Source organism: Mastigoproctus giganteus, chromosome 12 (genome assembly GCF_048544385.1).
Source record: "Mastigoproctus giganteus isolate SK-2022 chromosome 12, ASM4854438v1, whole genome shotgun sequence".
Lineage (NCBI taxonomy): Eukaryota > Metazoa > Arthropoda > Arachnida > Uropygi > Thelyphonidae > Mastigoproctus > Mastigoproctus giganteus.
The window spans coordinates 24,138,533-24,157,284 of record NC_143586.1 but is presented as its reverse complement, the minus strand read 5'-3'; the positions used below and the strand labels follow the sequence as shown (position 1 = coordinate 24,157,284).

Genomic DNA, 18,752 nt, shown 5'->3' with positions numbered 1-18,752 from the left:
TGACTGCGCTTTTGAGTTTTTCCGTTTATCATATTTGGGTCTATCTTTCTTCGGAAAATTAGGACGAGGTATATCAATATCTTCTGCAGGGTGTAGTTCCAGTACGTTCTCTCTCTGTTCATCAGTATCCATTTGATCTATGTTTGTTTGTTTCTGTTCACACAGTTTACTAGATGATGTTTGCTTTGTTTTTGAAGATGTTACTTCTGATTTCTGCTTTCTAGGCATGGAAGTATCCTGCTCTTTAGTACTGGATGTTTCTTGTGAAACTGTTTTTGTCACGAATATTACTTTACTCCAGTCTATAATTTGACTTAGAGGTATTGCTATCTCTGTTTCAATGGCTATAGTTTTCTGTTGTTTCACTGCTGAAGCATAGGAACGTGAAGGTTTGGTTGCAAGTATCTGTTTTCTTGCTTCCGGATAAGACACTTCATTTTCTCCTTTGTATTTTTGAATTTGCTTTCCCAATACCCACATTTTGCATGTCTTCGAAAAAGCAGGATGATTTTCATGACAATTGGGACAGAGTGGTGTAGCGGAAGTGCAGTTTGCTTGATTGTGGTCTTTTGATCCACAGAGTGGACAGATGGGATCACTGTGACATGTCGCCTGAGAGTGTCCGTATCGCTGACAGTTGTAACACCTTATTGGATTTGGTATATATGGTCGGATTTTGCAATTTAAATATCCTGCTTTAACTGAATGTGGAAGAGAAGGATTGTTAAAGGTGAGAATTACTGATCGGGTTGGAATGAGAATTCCGTCTTTCTTCATCATTATCCTCCTAACATGCATCATTTGTTGTTCTGTTAGCTCGCTCAGTAGTTCTTCCTCTGAAACAGTCAAAAGGTCCCATTCGGTAATAACACCTTTCGATGTATTCAGGGAATTATGTGGGGTAATTTCAACTGGTAGTCCTGCAAAAGTTTTCATTTGTAGCAATTTTTCCAATTGATGACTTAATGAGGTTTCTACTAAGAGATCACCTGATTGTAATAGTTTTATCATTTTTGGTGATCCAACCATGGACTCTATAGTCTTCTGAACTAAGAAAGGGGATAATTTCCCAACGGGTTGTGATGATAACGAATGTATCACCAAAAAAACAGGGACAGTAGGCTGAGAGCTGTTTATTTTCATTCTCTTAGCCTGAGACATGTTCAGCTGTAAGTCATCACATTTATTGGAGTTAACTTTCTCCAATCTTGTGTTGTTAATTTTTTGGTCCATTTTCAATCCTTTCTCCTTTTAGTCCTGGATGATGTCTTTTCACCCAGGTCCAGCCCCACCACGGGGAGGCAGGAGTAGTGCCACCAAGTGAGTAAAATAGAAGGTTAGTACACAGAAAAATTAAGTAAGGTTATTTTCCTTTCTGAAACTTCTTCCTTATGCTTTAAGAAAGAGAGTTCTTATTATATATTTGAGTAACGGAAGGAAAAACGTGTGAACTCAAAGTGAAAAGCTTATCTCTCTAATATAATCGCAGTAGAATTCGCAGGGAAGATCGTTTGGCACCCAGGGCCAATTCAGAGGATGAGTGATGAAAATTCTAAACTTCACATTAAAAATATACGGAAAGGCATAAAGTTAGTCAAGCAATTAGAATCTTATTTTTTTAGTGCAGATTCTTGAATGAAAGGAGTCCAAAGTTCAAAAGGGAGCTTCAAAATGCTTAGTTCAATAGAATGAAATTCACAAAGATTTCATTTTCATTTTTCAAACAAAAGCAAACAAATCCAGATTACTGATATTTTAAAGAGAGAGAGCAGAAGATACATGAAATTCTTAGTCCCATATAACACTGTTTCACACAACACAACATTTTATTGGAACCTAATTACAGTGTTATACAAGGGTTACTTGTATTAAGAATACTGGCAGAAAGAAGCATTGAAATTGGAAAAGATCTGTCATCTGTTTTGTTGATCTCGAAAATGCTTTTGACAGAATGAATTGGGTTAAGATGATAGAAGTCCTAGGAAAGATCAGCCTAGATAAAAGAGATTTAAAACTAATTTGGGAACTTTACATGGGACAGACAGCTGTGGTTCAGATTGATGGAGAGGAATCAGAAGTAGACATTGGTAGGGGTGTAAGGCAAGGATGTTCCATGTCCCCTTTATTATTTAATATATATGTAGAAGCATTTAATACATATGTAGAAGATGAAAGAATACAAAGGGCAGAAAGGGGTAAAAGTAGGAGGGGAGAAGATAAAGACTAAGATTTGCAGACGACCAGGTATTCATTGCTAATAATGAGGAATTACAGAGCTCCTTGGATATCTTGAACAGCAAAGTAAAAGAGTACAATATGAAGAGTAACAGCAAGAAAACCAAGATAGTTATTATTATTAGCCATATGGTGCAAGTAAACCTGAGGCTTATGCTGCACCAGCCAAAAAAAAAAAAAAAAAAAGTTACCCTGAGAGAGAGAAGCAGAAAGGAATCACCAAGAAAGAGAAGAATGATGATATCCAGCTCAGGACCCTGGGCATGCCAAGCCCATACTCACCAGATGTGAGCCCTTGGGGTAATGTTAATTTAAAAGTGGCCAGGAAGAAGAATCAATGTAGCATTAGATGGAATAAGATTGAAACAGGTGGACAGATACAGATACTTGGGAAGCATAATGACAGAAAATGGGAAAAGCCTGGAGGAAATAAAAACAAGAATTGCAATGGACAATGAGGCATTTAGTAATATAAAAGAACTATTGAGAAGGAATTTCAAGAAGGAATTAAGAAAACAAATGGTGAAAACATTAATAGAGACTGTTGTCCTGTATAGCTCAGATACATGGACACTGGGAAGAGAGGAGATCAGACAGCTAGAAGCTTTCGAAGTGTGGGTGTGGAGGGAGAATGGAAAGGGTGAAATGGGTGGACAGAGTGAGTAACAAGAAAGAATTGAGGAAAGTAGAAGAGAGAAAAAGAACTAAAGAGAAGAAAAGGAACTAATAACGTTAGTAAAAGAACTGAGAAGACAAAAGAATTTATAGGACATGTTTTGAGAAGAGAAAGCATGCTGAGGAAAGTGACGAGGGGAAGAGAGCTGTTGGAAGGAGAATCAGAATGATGGGAAGAGGAAATTATGCAGGAATTAAAAGGAAAGCACGGGATAGAGAAACATGGCATCAATGGAGCCCCGAACCTGCTTGAGGGCAGAGAACTTGAAGAGAAGATATTAAAACATCTTTTTAATTACTTTCTTTTTAAATAAAACAGCCTCTATAGTGCCTACAGACTATTTTATTTAAAAACAGAATTTTTACTGTTGCATTTCTAATGTGCCTTCCCTATTCGGATGCAAAAATACACAAGATTCAACTTTTTGTTGAATTATTGTGGTATTGAGTTTCAACTGTACAGAGTAAAAGCACAGGAAATTGCTGAAATCTTGACCTCTCAAACACTCCACGTGACTAGCTTTGAGTTATCCTTCCACTGTTAGCACAGCATCTTGCTAATTGCAGCAGCTGGAGACTAGGCACCTGTGAGGTGATTTGATTGAGGTGTATAAGGACTTGAATGGGTTGAGCACACTGAATTCTGACAGGATTTTTCCACTTGCTCAGTTTACGATCCTAAGGGGGCATAAATTCAAATTGAGGAAAGAGTTGTAAAATAGATGTGCAGAAATTTGCCTTTAGCCAGTGAGTGGTTAATTGCTGGAATGGAACAAATTTCCATCTGTCATTGTGGAAGTTGATAGTTTAAATAAATTCAAGGAGGAACTGGACAAACATTTAGATGGAATGGTTGTATTTTTTTTTTTTTTTTTTTTGCTGATGCTACATAGGTTCATACCCCTTGCTTTCTTACATCACATGCCTCTATTACTATCTGACAGACCACTTTAATTTGTTTTTTTTTTTTTTTTAAATCTGGAAATAAAATCCTCCTGTGTACCATTCCCCACCAATATTCTTTAAATGATTATATGCTTTTATATATATATATATATATATATATATATATATATATTTCAATATATCTGGAGTTTAATAGATGATGCTGGGTGACAAATATCAATTTTGGCAGTCCATTGCACTTCTCACATGGTGTCTATGAAAGACATCAGCAATCTGTTTAAATAGCTTTGGTTTCTCCTTTGATTTCACCATACAGTAATCAGGATTTCTTTTTTTTTTTTTTTTAATAACAAAACAGACAGAATTAAGAATAAAGTTTTGATGTTCCATTTTAAATTACTCCTTGCTTTTTTTTTTTTTAACTCCAAAAACTGATCGATGACTAGAGTAAATCAACTGCTGCCCACTATTATTTCACGTTGCACTCCTATCCCATTGACTGTGGGGAGGGATGCAGTATTGGAAAACAGTTTGTTGACTCTGCACATTCAGCTCACCATCTTATGTTATCAGCAATACAATTACAATATATGCTGAAAATGGCTGTCTTTCTCAGAAGTGTATGCGTGTACTCTTGTCTTCATGTTTGAAGCCACTTTTTTCATAACATCAAAAGACTATTCAAACTATCAAAAGAAATAGTATAAATACTTCCATTCTATAGTGTTGAAAGGCATCAAAAGTTTTCAATCAGTTTCAATGTTGATCATCAACTAATCCAGTGTGTGTATGGACTTCTCTCATAGATCACTCCTTCCAAGGGACCAAAAAATAAAAAATAAAAATCAAGATGACAGATCCAGTAATCTTTGGGGGCCACAGTCCACCAGAAATTAAGACCTGTCAAAAGGAAATCGACTCATATCTGCTAAAACCATGTCCACAGAAAGGACATGGTTTTGGCATGCATGCTCCAAGTCACACTGTCTTGCTTATACCAAGAATTGCATCCATCACCTCTAAGAATGAAATGAACTGAGAGATATCTCAGTACACAGCACCATTCACTCTGATCTCAAAGAAAATGGGACCCACCAAGCAGGTAGATGAGTCAGCATGCCATACTCCAATTTCCTAAAATGAATGAAGGTTTTGAGTAGATTAAATCCTAGTGTTTTGGTTACTCAATTGCCATTGAGATGGAAGCAAGTACTGCTAATGAAGAAAATTGTATTAGGCTTATCTATTCCACATTCAACAATGAATGCCTACAACCATCTAAAAGAGATTTTTTTGATCCAGCTTCCTCAGCTCCTGGACCAAATTAACACTACATGGACAGAAATGTAATTGTTTCACAGCTCTGTGTGCACATCGCTGTCCAGCAATTCTCAGTGCATAGCAGCCTCGTGAGATTTAGCATAAATTAGTGGATTTAGTGGCAAATGATGCAAAAGAATCAAACTTACCAAAAACATTTCCACACCACCCATTCATCCTCTAATAATTTGTCCAATTCTTCCTTAAATTTATTCAAACTACCCACTTCCACAATACCAAGTCAAAGTTTGTTCCAACAATCATTTATTCTCTGGCCATATGAAAATTTTTCCACATTTATCCTGCAACTATCCTTTCTCAATTTAAATTAATGCCTCTGTATGTGTGTTGTCTAAACAAGAATAAGGATGCCAGCATTTACTTTACTATTTAAAGCTTAATGCTTTAATCCACTTCTCAGCACATATGACTAATTTCTGTAGTTCTTGTTGCAGAAGCATACCTGATGCCAGTCATTAAACACTTCGATAAGGGTTACTTGCAGATGCCCAGTTTCCAGATGATGCAATTTGCAGGAATGAAGTGTTTCTTGGTAACAGTACCCTTTCAGAGCCTTGACTAATGTTCTCATTTATACACTTGGCACAATCTAGGTCATAGTAGTTTACATTAATTATTTTGACAATGAATACAATCATTAACCATATTTAGCAGTCATGCAAGCTTGAACCATGGTCCACTCAAAGCACACCTGACCACAACAAAGGCATGATGCTTTTGCATCCTCACACCTGACCACTTGGCTACATCATGCCTTTGCTGCTCTTCTTTGCCTCTGTACCAAGAGGTCCACAATGTTCCTAAAAATGAGGCTTCCAGACTTGTATGCAGTACACAAGGTGCAACCAAACCAATTCCCTTATAAAACAGGATAACCACCTGTGTCCCTGCTGAAAAATTCTTGTATATTACTGACAGAATCCCATCAGCCTCTCTGCAATGTCAGAGACCTTCATATCAGAGGACAGTTATTCCAGTTCTTTTTCATTTTCCAACACTGAGTATGGTACCATCCCAATAATTAACATGGGATTACTGCTACACAAGTAACTTACATCAACAACTTACCTCAACTGTCAGTTCTCAACCCATGTGACTAATTTCTCTAGTTTTTTTGCAGTAGTATACCTTAATTCGTCACCTTTTCAACCTTTGTATCATCAGCAAACTTTGACACTAACAGTAGTAGCAGCAACCCATAAAGAAACTAACCTGATGGTGCAAAATGTGACAGGTGTCAAACTTTCTAATTTCTACACATGGAGTTTTTTGAATTCTGTTTGAGTATACTGATATTTCTTCATTTCTTAACAGATTGTAATATTTTAATTTTTAATAAAAATTAAATATTGAAAAATGGTTTTTACACCTTTTATTTAAAAAATATATATATATATATTAATTTTTCTGAAAATTGAAAATAAAAAAACAAAGATTAAATACAAAGTGAAACTTCTGAACTCTCCAATTTAAAAACCATTAACCCTGAGAAATTTCAACCATGAGCATGTGCATATATTTATGCTTATATGTATAAATATTTAAACATTTAAAATATATTAGATACTAATATTCACTTCAATTTTCACAATTCATTTCAAATTTGTTACACTATGAAGTATAAAATTTGAATGTTACACACACACACACACACACACACACTGATAACTCCTTATCGCAAGTGAATACTGCATTCCATGTTTGAATGATAATTCTTTATTATTCAAAAATTATAACAAATATTTCAAATGGAATGTTCAAAAATGTTTCATGTTTTAAGCCTGTTAGATTACTGTTTTCAGTATTTGTTAATGATATTGATGAAGTATCAGGCTTAATGTCTAAGTTTGCAGATGATATAAAGGTTGGTAGGGTAATCAAGGTAAGCTACTGCGCAACAAGATGTAGAAAAATTAGGCTGACGGGATGAGAAATAGCAGTTGAAGTTTAACATTGACAAATGCAAGGTAGTGCATATGAGTAGCAGTAATCCCAGATTACCATACCAATCTGTGTGGTACTACACTTAGCACAGTAGAAAATGAAAGATCTGAAGGTAATTGTGCAGTGAGATATGAGATATGAAGTTCTTTGAGCAGTGCAGACAGGCTGCCAGGCCAGCTCAAGGGTTTTTGCTATAAGGATCTGCTGGAATGGATGCAGAGAAGGACAATGAGATTGGCAAAGGAAACAAAAGAATGCTCTTACCAAGAAAGGCTTCAGTTCTGCAAACTGCAAAACTGACACCTTTCTTGGTAAGTCTGGAGAATAGGCACCTGCAAGGAGATCTGATTAAGGTGTTTAAGGCCTCAATTGGATTGGGTAACCTTAATTTTGATGGAATTCTTTCTCTTGTTGAGACTACACACATGATAGGGGCATAAATTCAAACTGAGGGAGGATGGTTACAGGACAAATGTAGAGAAGTTTTCCTTCAGACAGCAGGTGGTTGCTTGCTGGAACAAACAAGCTTCTGTCTGCTGTTGTGACAGTGGGTAGTTTGGCAAATCCTTGGCAGGGATGGATGAGTGAGGCGAGTTGGTTTTTGTGTTTTGGCTGATGCTTTATAATGCTTGCTTTCTGGCATCATTTGCCATTACTATCTCAAATTGACAGATTATACTACTAGATAACATAGGAGAGTTCCATAAATAACTTGAACTAGAAGCAAATTCTACACCTTTCAGTACCAATAGGAATCTTTTTAAAATCAATGGGAACTAGGTTCCCATGCTAACAATATGATATGTAAAAGTAGAATAAATGTGAAGATCCAGAACCTCAAGTTTTCTCACACTATAACTGTCAAAAATGATTAAAAAAAACTATATAACTTTGATTATATTTAGGAAGGTACTAAAAATCAGGATTTTTATCTTCAAACTTGGAATACTGTGTACAGGTAGAGAGATTGCAGCTAAAAAATAAAGTTTCTTGAAAAGGTCCAAAAGACAGGCAACATGCCTGGTGAGATCAGCAAAGGGGCACCCATATAAGAAAAAGATTTCAGATATGTGGGCTGTAGAGCTTGGAAGTCAGACACCTTAGAGGAGAAATTCGCTGTTATAAAAGATTTCAGAACTAGGGGCCATAAATACAAATTACAGAGGGAGGAGGGCTTTAGACTGGATTGCATCATTTCCTTTTAGCCAGTGAGTTATTAATTATTGGAATAAGTTGCCTCCATGGAAGGCTGATCAAAATTAACAGCTTGGGAAAGTACTAAGTACTATAGGTTCTAATACCTCTTGTGCTTATGGGCTTGTTGTTTTCAATAGGAAACCTCATAAGTACAGCACCATTGCTACATGGCTAAGTTTGATATACTTTGATTAATAGTAGTGCCTATTTATAACCACCGTGTCTTCTGCCACTCAACCATTTCTTTATCAACTCAAGTAATCCTGCCCTTAATCTCATACTGCTCCAGTTATTTTTAAAATATAATTTTAAAAATAATTGAAGCTATTTTGCATCCAGCTACTTTGTTACCACATCACAGTAGATGATTAGATTGTTCCAACAAGACCTCCCCCTTAACCAATCCACATTTATTGGTGTTTTAGTTGTATTCCTGTCAAGATGGTCCTGCATTACTTCTTTAACCAATGACCCCATTATATTCCCTGCTGAAATAGAAGCCAAGTCAGTAGCTTTAGCTACTGACTTGGCTTCAAGTAGATAATTCTTTAGCTTCCAAAGTAATTAAAGAGGTCTATAATTAACTCACTTTGCTCTTTGATCCCTTTATAAATAAGAGACATTTATTCATCCTCAATCTGTAGAACCTTCACTGAATCCAATGATACTCTCATAATTATTGGATAAATTTCTTCAGTCCCCCAAGCACCTTATTTAATTTTAGCTTCAACTATTTCTTTTAGTTATCACAAAATCATTTAGCTCACAGTCTGAAAGGTATACTTCTGGTATCACATCCATAAAAAGTTCACATGCAAATGATGATGCAAAATATTTATTGTTTGCAATGAACCTGAACATCAGCAGTTACGCCATTCATATTCAGTGGGCCAATACTGTTCGTCCCTTTCCTTCTAGTGTTCACATATACAAAGAATTCTTTGCTACTTTTCTTCATATTCTTAGCCAAAGATTTCTTGTAGTCTGACTAAGCTTACTTTATCCCTGGTTGCAGACTAGTGTAGGCTTTTATGTCCCAGATAATTTATAATACCATTGTTTTTCATTTCTACCACCAGTCTCATCAGTTCATGTGATATCCATTTAGATGTACACACTGAACAATATCTCCTAGTTGGTATAAAAAACTTAGTAGCATCTATGATTACTTCCCTTAACTCCAACCATTTAGAGTTTGCAGCTGCTAACGTTATCAGTTGTTCCCACTGAAATTAAATTAAACACTGTTAAGACTATTGTAGTCACCTTTGTGAAAGCAAAATCCTTTTCCTTTACACTTGGCAGCAGTTATATCTTTAAATAAATGACAATGATTACTGTCATCTAGTGGTTCCTTTACTCAAGTTCTTAATGCATGAAGAGTTACTGCTGATAATCTCGTGATGCCCCCTTAACAAACTGGTGTATAAAATAATCATCCAATAAATCAAGAAATTTTCTGCTAAAATAACTAAAGAATAAAAGAACCTTTCCTTTTTCAGTCCAAATATGCAAAGTCAGTAATAATGTAAAAAGCTATTTAAAACCTAAAATTAAAATTAAACTTTAAAAAAATTAACTAAATTTAAAAGTTACAGTTATAATCATCTTACAAACTTGGTCTCATCACATGAGATCAACTTCTTTGGCAGTTGACACCCTGTAGGGAAAAAAAAAAAACAAAAACTCTGTTATCCAGTTTCAGAAAGATTCTGCAAATCACTGCTGATGAACAGTTGTAAATTTGGGGCACTTGAAATTTCGTCACAAAAACAAAAGTCATATCTGTAATCTGGTGCTTCCAATAAGAACATGGGGAAAGATGGAGTGATACTTATTATCAATATAAAGTCCAGTTTGGCTAAACCAAGTGCCTATATATATATATATATATATAGAAATTAGTGTAACAGGCAAAATTCTAATTTTAAAAACTGAACTCTAATGAGCAAAAAATTCAGAGAAACATAAATGAATGATTTACTGTGAATTAATAGTCACTTGGTAATGTATAGCTACCTTTCCATCAAGGTACTAAAATGATACTAGTGATAAACACTAATACATCTATAATTGGTAAAAGATTTTAAAAGTACTGTCCACAACAGAGGAAAATTTCAGTCAATATTTTCAGTGAGCATGAAGCACAAAAAAAGTTAGCCAGTTAAAATTTATAGCAATTTGAAATAAATAAAATTAATACAAGAATATATCATATACTGCAAATTAATATATATTCCTTCCAAGCAACTGTTTCTTTTTTGAAAAAGCTGAAATATGGCTATGATCTGAAACAAATATATATAACAGAATCCCCACTGATGGTTTGCATTGGGAGGGAAAGGTTTCTGTACCTTAAATTGAGAAAGTTCTTAAATGGGGAAAATAATACAAACTTTAATCTAATAATCAAAAAAATGTACAACTTAGAATGTTATATTTGAATAACATTCAAATATATGTACAACACAATCATTTTTCAACTGTAAATTTAAACTATAGAAACATTAAAATAATCTAGGACTGATATCTGCTTTGCCATTTGTGTCTGTTGAATAAAGAACATCTTTCTCTCTAGCTGATCAAGTCAAACTATTCTGCTATCATATTTTCAGACAGTCTCAAAGTTGGCAATTTTTTTTTTTTTTTTTTTTTGTAGTTGTTGGCACATAGGCTCTGTGACCATAATGCACCTCCCAAGGTTTCTGCAGTACAAAGCTGGCAAATGCTTCTCCAAATATAAGAACTAGTGTTTCTCTACATATTTCTTCTTCACTTTATGCATCCTTTTGTTAGATTTTTTTTCCCAACACTGCATATTTTTTCAAATGTTCAATATCTTGATAATGTTGAAATGCCACCATCACAATTCATAAAATCTGTGAAACAAATGCCTGAAACTGAAGTCACTTTTTCACAGCAGTCTTCACTTTTGTTTCTGTGTAAACCCACTCAATAGCAGAGATGAACACTGTTTTTCAGAAGAAATTGATGATTGTTGCAGAACTCACTGCACGGTAGGAAGTCAATAATATTTGCAACATTTGAACGACATTCAATTTCATTTATATTTCTCACTGAGAAAGCAATTACACCTTTGATACTCAGCCATCACTAAATAAATCAAGCCAAGATGAAGGGGCTATAATACATTAATGCAATCACAGAGAGGAAGATGACTGTTTCTCAAAAATGTCAATATCTAGTGGTTGGGCAATTACAACGAGCGTGCAAGCCATAAAGACTTGAGCAAACAAGACGTATGTGGTACCTATTAGTTGAGCAATAAACTAGAGTATGAATTTTGTATAAGGAATGTATTTTTGTTCATTTCATATTATTTACAAGAGGCTTTGGCTGGAACCCAAAAATTTAAAAATGAAAAATCTTAGCTTGAGAAACCTTGAATAGGGATTCTAGCAGAGTTTGTTTTGCTTTTTTTTTTTTGTCCATCTGAAATTACCAAGATGATCTTGAACAGTATACAAATACTGTTCAAAACTATAAACTTATATGATATATTATATGTTTGTGCGACTGGTGTATCACAGCAATCAGAAAGTTACACATTTGCAAGGTCAGAGACTATACTAATCTTCAAAAGTTACAATTTTTTACATGTTTGAATGTCAATTAATATGATATCCAAAAAACATCAGAACATGATTTTAAGCTCTGAAACATGTAAGTCATGTAGACTGTAAAAGTTTACTCCACAACAGCACTACTTATTTCTAATTTAATGCAGTTCAGAATAGATCTGATTAGATCTCTTTGAACAGAATACAATATACACATTTATATTTGAAACAGTAGATGGCCACTAACAGGATGATACAATCACAAGTTGTGGAGGCCTCAGCCCTAAAATGTGTCCAGTATGATAATTTCAGGGTTACAGCAATATCAGGAGACAAGAGAAGTGTCTTAAAGGAAAGCTCAACATCATCCAAGGGTTACAGCATCCCACTAAATGACTTTAGTGACATGCCACAGGGAAATAACAAAAATCATTCTTACTCTTAGCAGCTGCAAAAATAACAAACTTACAAACAGTTTCAAAGAAAACCATATGCAGAGGACTTTAGGGAAAGAGAATTCTGTGCAAGGTAACTCATGGTTTTTGCCCCCCCCCCATCCACACACGTAGTGTTGTGCAACACAGAACACTGGCTCACAGGAGCATGTTCTTTCTACAAATAAGTGAAGATTATCATTAAACCAATCCTTAACATGTTCTCATCTAGAAAGTGGAACATGCACTGATCCTTCTAAAATCAGGTAAAAGAATCAACTACTGTAAGTGTTTAATAAGTGATCAAAGATGAAAGGCTGTACCAACCTCTGCACCTTTGAGAGAGGTATCCCAGACTGCTAAAAGGTAGAGATAAGATCCTTGAATCTTGCATTAGAAGTGCCACAGGTCTGAATTCGTTTTCACTGATGAAAATTTAGAATTCTTCAACAAACAACACAAGTCTTCAGATGGAGTGAGGAACCAAAAACCAGCTATGAACCCAACTGAGTCTGGGATGTTTAGTAAAATGAACTGGCCTCCACATGCCATGATTCACTACTCTTGTAGCAAGGTTTATTATCACAAGGCATTATCATCCATCCTTCTAATATCAGGAAATGGGACCACTATTGTGGCAGTGTCTGATAAGGCAACATGAACCATTATATTGATCACCACATCTTTGAGAGGGACATTCCAGACTGCTCCCCGAGTCTTACGTGAGGCTTAAAAGCCTTGTAAACAACAAAAATCATTGGCTGTCAGGGATGATTTTTGGTAGTTATTACTGATTCATGCAAACAGGAGAAAATTTATACAATTGCACTTGTATAAACTTTATATAACCTTCATAAAAAATAACTATAACTTATTCACTAACTTTAACCGTGATATAAACAAATATCACTGAGTAAAGACCTCATTGATCAGCTGCTAAAAATAGTTAATGAGAGCTTTATCTGTGATAAGTACTAATGTTTATGCTGCAATTGAAATCAGAGTGAACAGGGTATTTCTTTTCAGACTCAATATAATTAAGTCTTATTACAGTACTCTTCCCTAAATAAGAAAATTCCATCAATTAATATATATTTTTCTTGATATGCATTGATGGTTGTAACTTAACTCCAGTCACAACTGTATATTCCATAAGGCCAAAACTAGAAATGTAACCTCTCTTTAGCAAGGGGTATGAAAGCAACATTATGGAATGCTAGTTGCCAAATTGTCTGCAAATTCTAATAGCAGTTACATTCTGTTTTCTCATTTTATTTTCTTCTCATCATATTCTGTTTAAGCAATCTGTCTAATGTAATTTGGTTACCCAGAGAAAGCCAAAAGAACATTCAGTGAAATGTTTCTCCAAGCTCAATTATCAGCTGTGTATTATTAGCCTTTTTTTTTTTTAGTCTTAATAGTTACTCAACCTGTGTTGCTTGTTGATTTAATTTAATTTGTTTAATTAAAATTACCATTTGCTTTAATTCCTCCACAGGAATATTCATTTCAATTCCTGTCTGACATTAGATTACTGATAATCTAAATTAATAATACTGATAATGTTGATAAATTTTCCAACTTTTAAAAATTGTGAAAACTTTAGCACACTTTAGTTGACTTTCAAGATAGAAGAAAGACAAAGTGCAAAAAAAAAAAGAAAAAAAAGTGCATTTTAATTTTAATGAGAATTTCAATACATGTTTTAGAATAAATTATGCTCCATTGTTAGATTGCATTAATTATATCAATAGAGGCATTAGCCAACCAAAAATATATAATTAATTGCTGTTACTTGCACACTTGGGGTTTATAAAATCAGGAAACATTAATATTATAGCTTATCCACACTAACTGTGAATGTGCATGCACACAGGCACACTACTTCTATTTAATAGAGACATGCCTGAAAAGAGATGCTTAAGTAAAATGTTTAATTTTAATAGTTAAGTTTAAACTTAACTAACTTTAAATTAAAAACATTTTCAATCTGCATTTTTTAAATTTGTATTTTACAGGTACAAAATCTTATCAGTCTAACAAGGAATTGCATATATTTTCTGTATTATTTATATTTTATATGAAAAAAAGACTGCTATTAAATATAGTTATCATTAATGCAACTGTTCACAAGCATAAAAATAAAGGACTATCTGACAAGTATGATTTAAGAGCCCGCAAGGTCAGCAAACATTCTGAGAAACTGAAAATATATTCTTTTAAACAATAACAATAAAAATCCATTTTATGGATGATCAGGTGTCAGACACTATTATATGTCAGAAAAAAAAATCATTTTGTTTTTTTTGTCTGCAACAGTGACTGACATCTGATACACAAAAACTAAATGCTAATGGCATCCTAATGTTTTTCTCAGATGACAAACAAAAGGAAACAAATTTAATTTGAAAAAGGAAAGTTGCAGTGATAGATGTATGGAAATTTATTTTCAGTCAGAGAATAATTGATTGATTGAACAAACACCCAACTAGTGTTATAGAAGTAGGTATTTTTATTAAATTTAAAAGACTGGATAGATTATTAGAAGTGATGGACAAAGGGTTTTTTTTTTTTTTTTTTTGGCTGATGCTTCCTTACATCTTTTTGCTGCTACTAATAACTAAAATTCGAAAAGAAAAAAAAAAAATCTCAGGAAAGCTGAAACATTTTCCTAAAACATTTTTAAAGCAAATAAATCAGAGGACTAACCATTTACAAGTGTAAAAAATCACAACCTGCAAACGCTAAAACTGTCCAAGGCACGAGAAATTGAGGTCTAATGAGCACATTGATATTCTCCATGCAAAATGTGAAACACAAAGACATACCCAAATGGTCAGGAGTGAGAGTGCAATAGTACATACTAGTTAAGCGGATCATGACTGCTAAATATGATTAACGATTGCATTTATGATTTATTGTCCTCTGACCTGGTGGTCATGCTGGAGTGTACAAACAAGAACTTTTTTTTTTTTTATTTATTTATTAAAATCCAGAAGAATGTTAAACTTGTCAGAAAACTGTAAGACACTCAAATACTTGATATATCTTAACGAGATGGCAGATATGCTGATATGTCAAGTATGCAAATCTATTAATATTCTGTTTATTATTTTACTTAAGTAAATATCTCCTAAGTATTGCATCAGATGCTAAAAATGTATTCACTTTTAAACCATTTAATCACTACTCATACATTTTCTTTTCATAATTACTAAAATGCAATTTCATTAACAATATTACATGTGAATCTTTAATAACCAGTTATAAGGCTATGAAAAAAAAAAAAAAAAAACTTCATTATATATTAGCTTACAAAAAAAAAAAAAAAAAAAAAAAAACAGTTGTTTGCATATTATGCAAACATTTTTTCCTAGTGTAGTGTACCTTCATATTATACTACAAAGCCAAGTGATATTATCATGTTACAGTATTTTTGTTACATTTGATTGTTTTGTTGTTTTAATTTTGTATTATGAAAAAAAAAATTAAAACTGTGAGGAATAAAATCAATGTAAGGAATTTCAACCGTTGCGTAGCAGATCATGCGCAGGTGTTTAAAAAAGCCACTGTAAATATTCAGGAAAACTCAAGCATCATTGCCTTTGAAAATTTATTTTTAAAAAAATACTTGAATAACAGTGGTTTCTTCCAAAGTATATTTTATGTTAGAAGATTTATGCGCCCGGACTCAGTTCCTTTACTTAGATACAATTAAATTACTACCTTATAATTCTTAGCTTATTGCATGGGGATGAAATAAAAACACTTAAGAAAATCCTGACTTTTAAGTCCAAAGGAATATCGGCTAATAATTCAACACAAACATCTTCCATAAAAGCGGAAATAGGTAGAGAAAAATCTGTAACAAATACAATATTGCTGGAATAACTGAACATTACCAAAAGAAAACAATTATCAAGCTTTAAATATGGAAACAAATTAAAGGGAAATCAAATTACAATCGTCGAATTATTGTGCTTTAGAATATTTGAGAGTTATATTATATACACAGCTAATAATTACCATCTCTTCCTGTTCCCATTAACTGATCCAACATCTGACGCATTTGCTCGTGAGCGGACATTTTTCATATACTTTAAAAGAAAATGGCGTCAACAACAACACTACCCCTAAACATTACTGAACAAACCATTAGGGTACATGAAGTACTGAACAACAGGAGCGCCACTGCAATACCGAATAGGAAATTGAAAATATTAAATAAAATTTACTTTATTATAAAATTCAAATCTCAATTTTCTAAAGATCTATATTCAACCATTAAAAATGTTACATTACATCTAGACCGTAAAAAAAAAAAAAATCATAGAGAGTAAATTCTGATATTTATAATCTTCTCTAAATGACGATCTGGAATAAACCCAGTTCAATATTTGAAACTCCGCAAAAAACATAAATCTAAATTTGACTTAAAGTTTTAGTGAATAAGAATTTATTCTCAGGTTATATAAAGTAGTAATTAGTATGGTGTTACTATTCGTATTAGTAGTGACAACTTGATGCAAGAAAGCAGGCGTAGATAGCATCAGCCAAAAAAAAAAGAAAAAAAAAGTTATGTTTATATATTGAAATATTTCGTTTTATGTATTTCGTGTGTAGAATCCAATGCGTCATTGGTATTTCCCACGTGTCATTATTTTGAAGGATATTGACGATATAATGTTTTTGCAAAACTTTTATATATTGCAAAAATAAATTGGCTTATAAATTTGTCTTCAGCGGCCCTAATATTACGATGTTGTTGTGTTTTGTTTTTATAGGGCCACACAGAGAAAACTTACCAGTTCTCGATTCGGCTTTAAAAAGTAGTCTTCAGAATTAGATGCTGAAACTGGTCAACAGGATAACAGGGATGGCAATTCATATTGTTCAACTAAACTGGTATATGTACCTAATCATCAAGTCAACAGATTCGGCTATCGCAAGGATTTCGGAAACATATGACACTCATATATAGGAGATGTGGAATTTGAAGGTGGTCAAGGAAATGTGTACAGAAAGAACGTATATGTATGTATCTATCTATTTGTCCAATATGAGGGGTAACTGAACACCAGTACAACCCTACCTGTTAGCCACTCCAGAAACAAACACATTAGCATTGGCATTAGCATTAGGAGAGGCATATGATGCAAGAAAGCAAGCTTATTCAATATTTGCCAAAATAAAAAATTTCCCCTTTCACCTACCCATTCTCTCCAAAGGTTTGTCCCCTTCATCCTTCAATTCATTTAAACTTTCAGCTTCCACAACATCTACATTCACATCATGCATCTACATTCACACATGAGGTATTAAGGGAGGAAAATGCCAGAAGTTTATCAAATTGTAACAGGGTGCTTAATGATTTTGTAATAACTGAGAGCAAAGTGAAGAAGAAATTCTTGAAGTTCAACAGAAGAAAGGCACCTGGGATAGATGGGATCTATCCAGTTATATTAAAGGAGGCAGCAAAGGAAGTAAGCGACCCATTACCCTTAATTATGAGAGCATCCCTGTACTCAGGGGAAGTCCCCACGGACTGGAGATGTACATATATATCCCCAATTCACAAAGGGGGTTCAAAAGGTGGCACAAGTAACAATACACCTGTTAGTTTAACTTGTGTTCCGGAGAAAATAATAGAGTCACTGGTTAAAGAAACATTGCAGGATGACCTAGACAAGACTGCAGCAATAATTCAGACAGAGCATGCGTTTGTTAAAGAACAGTTTTGTCTATTGGATACTATGATGTGGCCATAAAGGAACTGGATGCAAAAAATAATTTTAATATCATATATTTGTATTTCAGGAAAGCTTTTGCCACTATTGAGCATGGAAGACTACTGTACAAATTGTAACAATGTGGTATAAAGGGCAGGATGCTACAAGGGATAAAAAGGTGGCTGAGTGGAGAAGACAGAGAGTGGTAATCAATGGACACTGCACTTCGTGGACTAACGTTATTAGTGGTGTCACCCAGGGTTCGGTGTTGAACCCATTGTTGTTTTGCATATTTACCTACCTTCATCAATAATGCTGATGAAGGTATAAAGGCTTGATGTCGAAGTTTATAGATGAAACAAAGGTTGGCACGTTTGTAACTGACAGTAATGTAAGTTGTGCTACTGCAACAAGATCTATAAAAGTTGGCCAGATGGGCTGAGAAGTGGCAACTGACGTTTAACATTGACAAATGCAAGTACTGCTTATGGGTAGCAGTAATCCCAGCGTAGCCTACCAGATGTGCGGTACTCAGGGAAGTGAAGAATGAAAAAAACCTGGGAGTAATTGTGCAGACAGATATGATATTTTCTGAGCAGTGCAGACAGGCGGCCAGAGCAAGTCATGGAGTATTGTCAATGATATACAGGAATTTTGCTAGGGAAAGGTAGGTGATTATCCCTTTGTATCAGGCAATGGTCAAGTCACGT

At 34.1% G+C, this 18,752-nt stretch overlaps 1 protein-coding gene across 4 annotated transcripts in view; it reads right to left on the bottom strand.

Moving 5' to 3' along the window:
- Window positions 1-16,461, bottom strand: part of LOC150076793 (putative RNA-binding protein Luc7-like 1) — a 180,175-nt gene extending 163,714 nt beyond the window's left edge. For 3 of the 4 annotated variants that reach the window (XM_090386712.1, XM_090386711.1, XM_090386713.1), the window contains exon 1: window positions 16,340-16,461. In XM_090386712.1, coding sequence (XP_090242838.1) covers window positions 16,340-16,407 — 68 coding nt within the window. In that variant the 5' untranslated portion in view covers window positions 16,408-16,461. Of the gene's footprint in view, window positions 1-9,911; window positions 9,959-16,339 lie in introns of all 4 variants that reach the window. The other variant, XM_090386714.1, reaches the window with a different exon arrangement.
- Window positions 16,462-18,752: the final 2,291 nt, after the last annotated feature.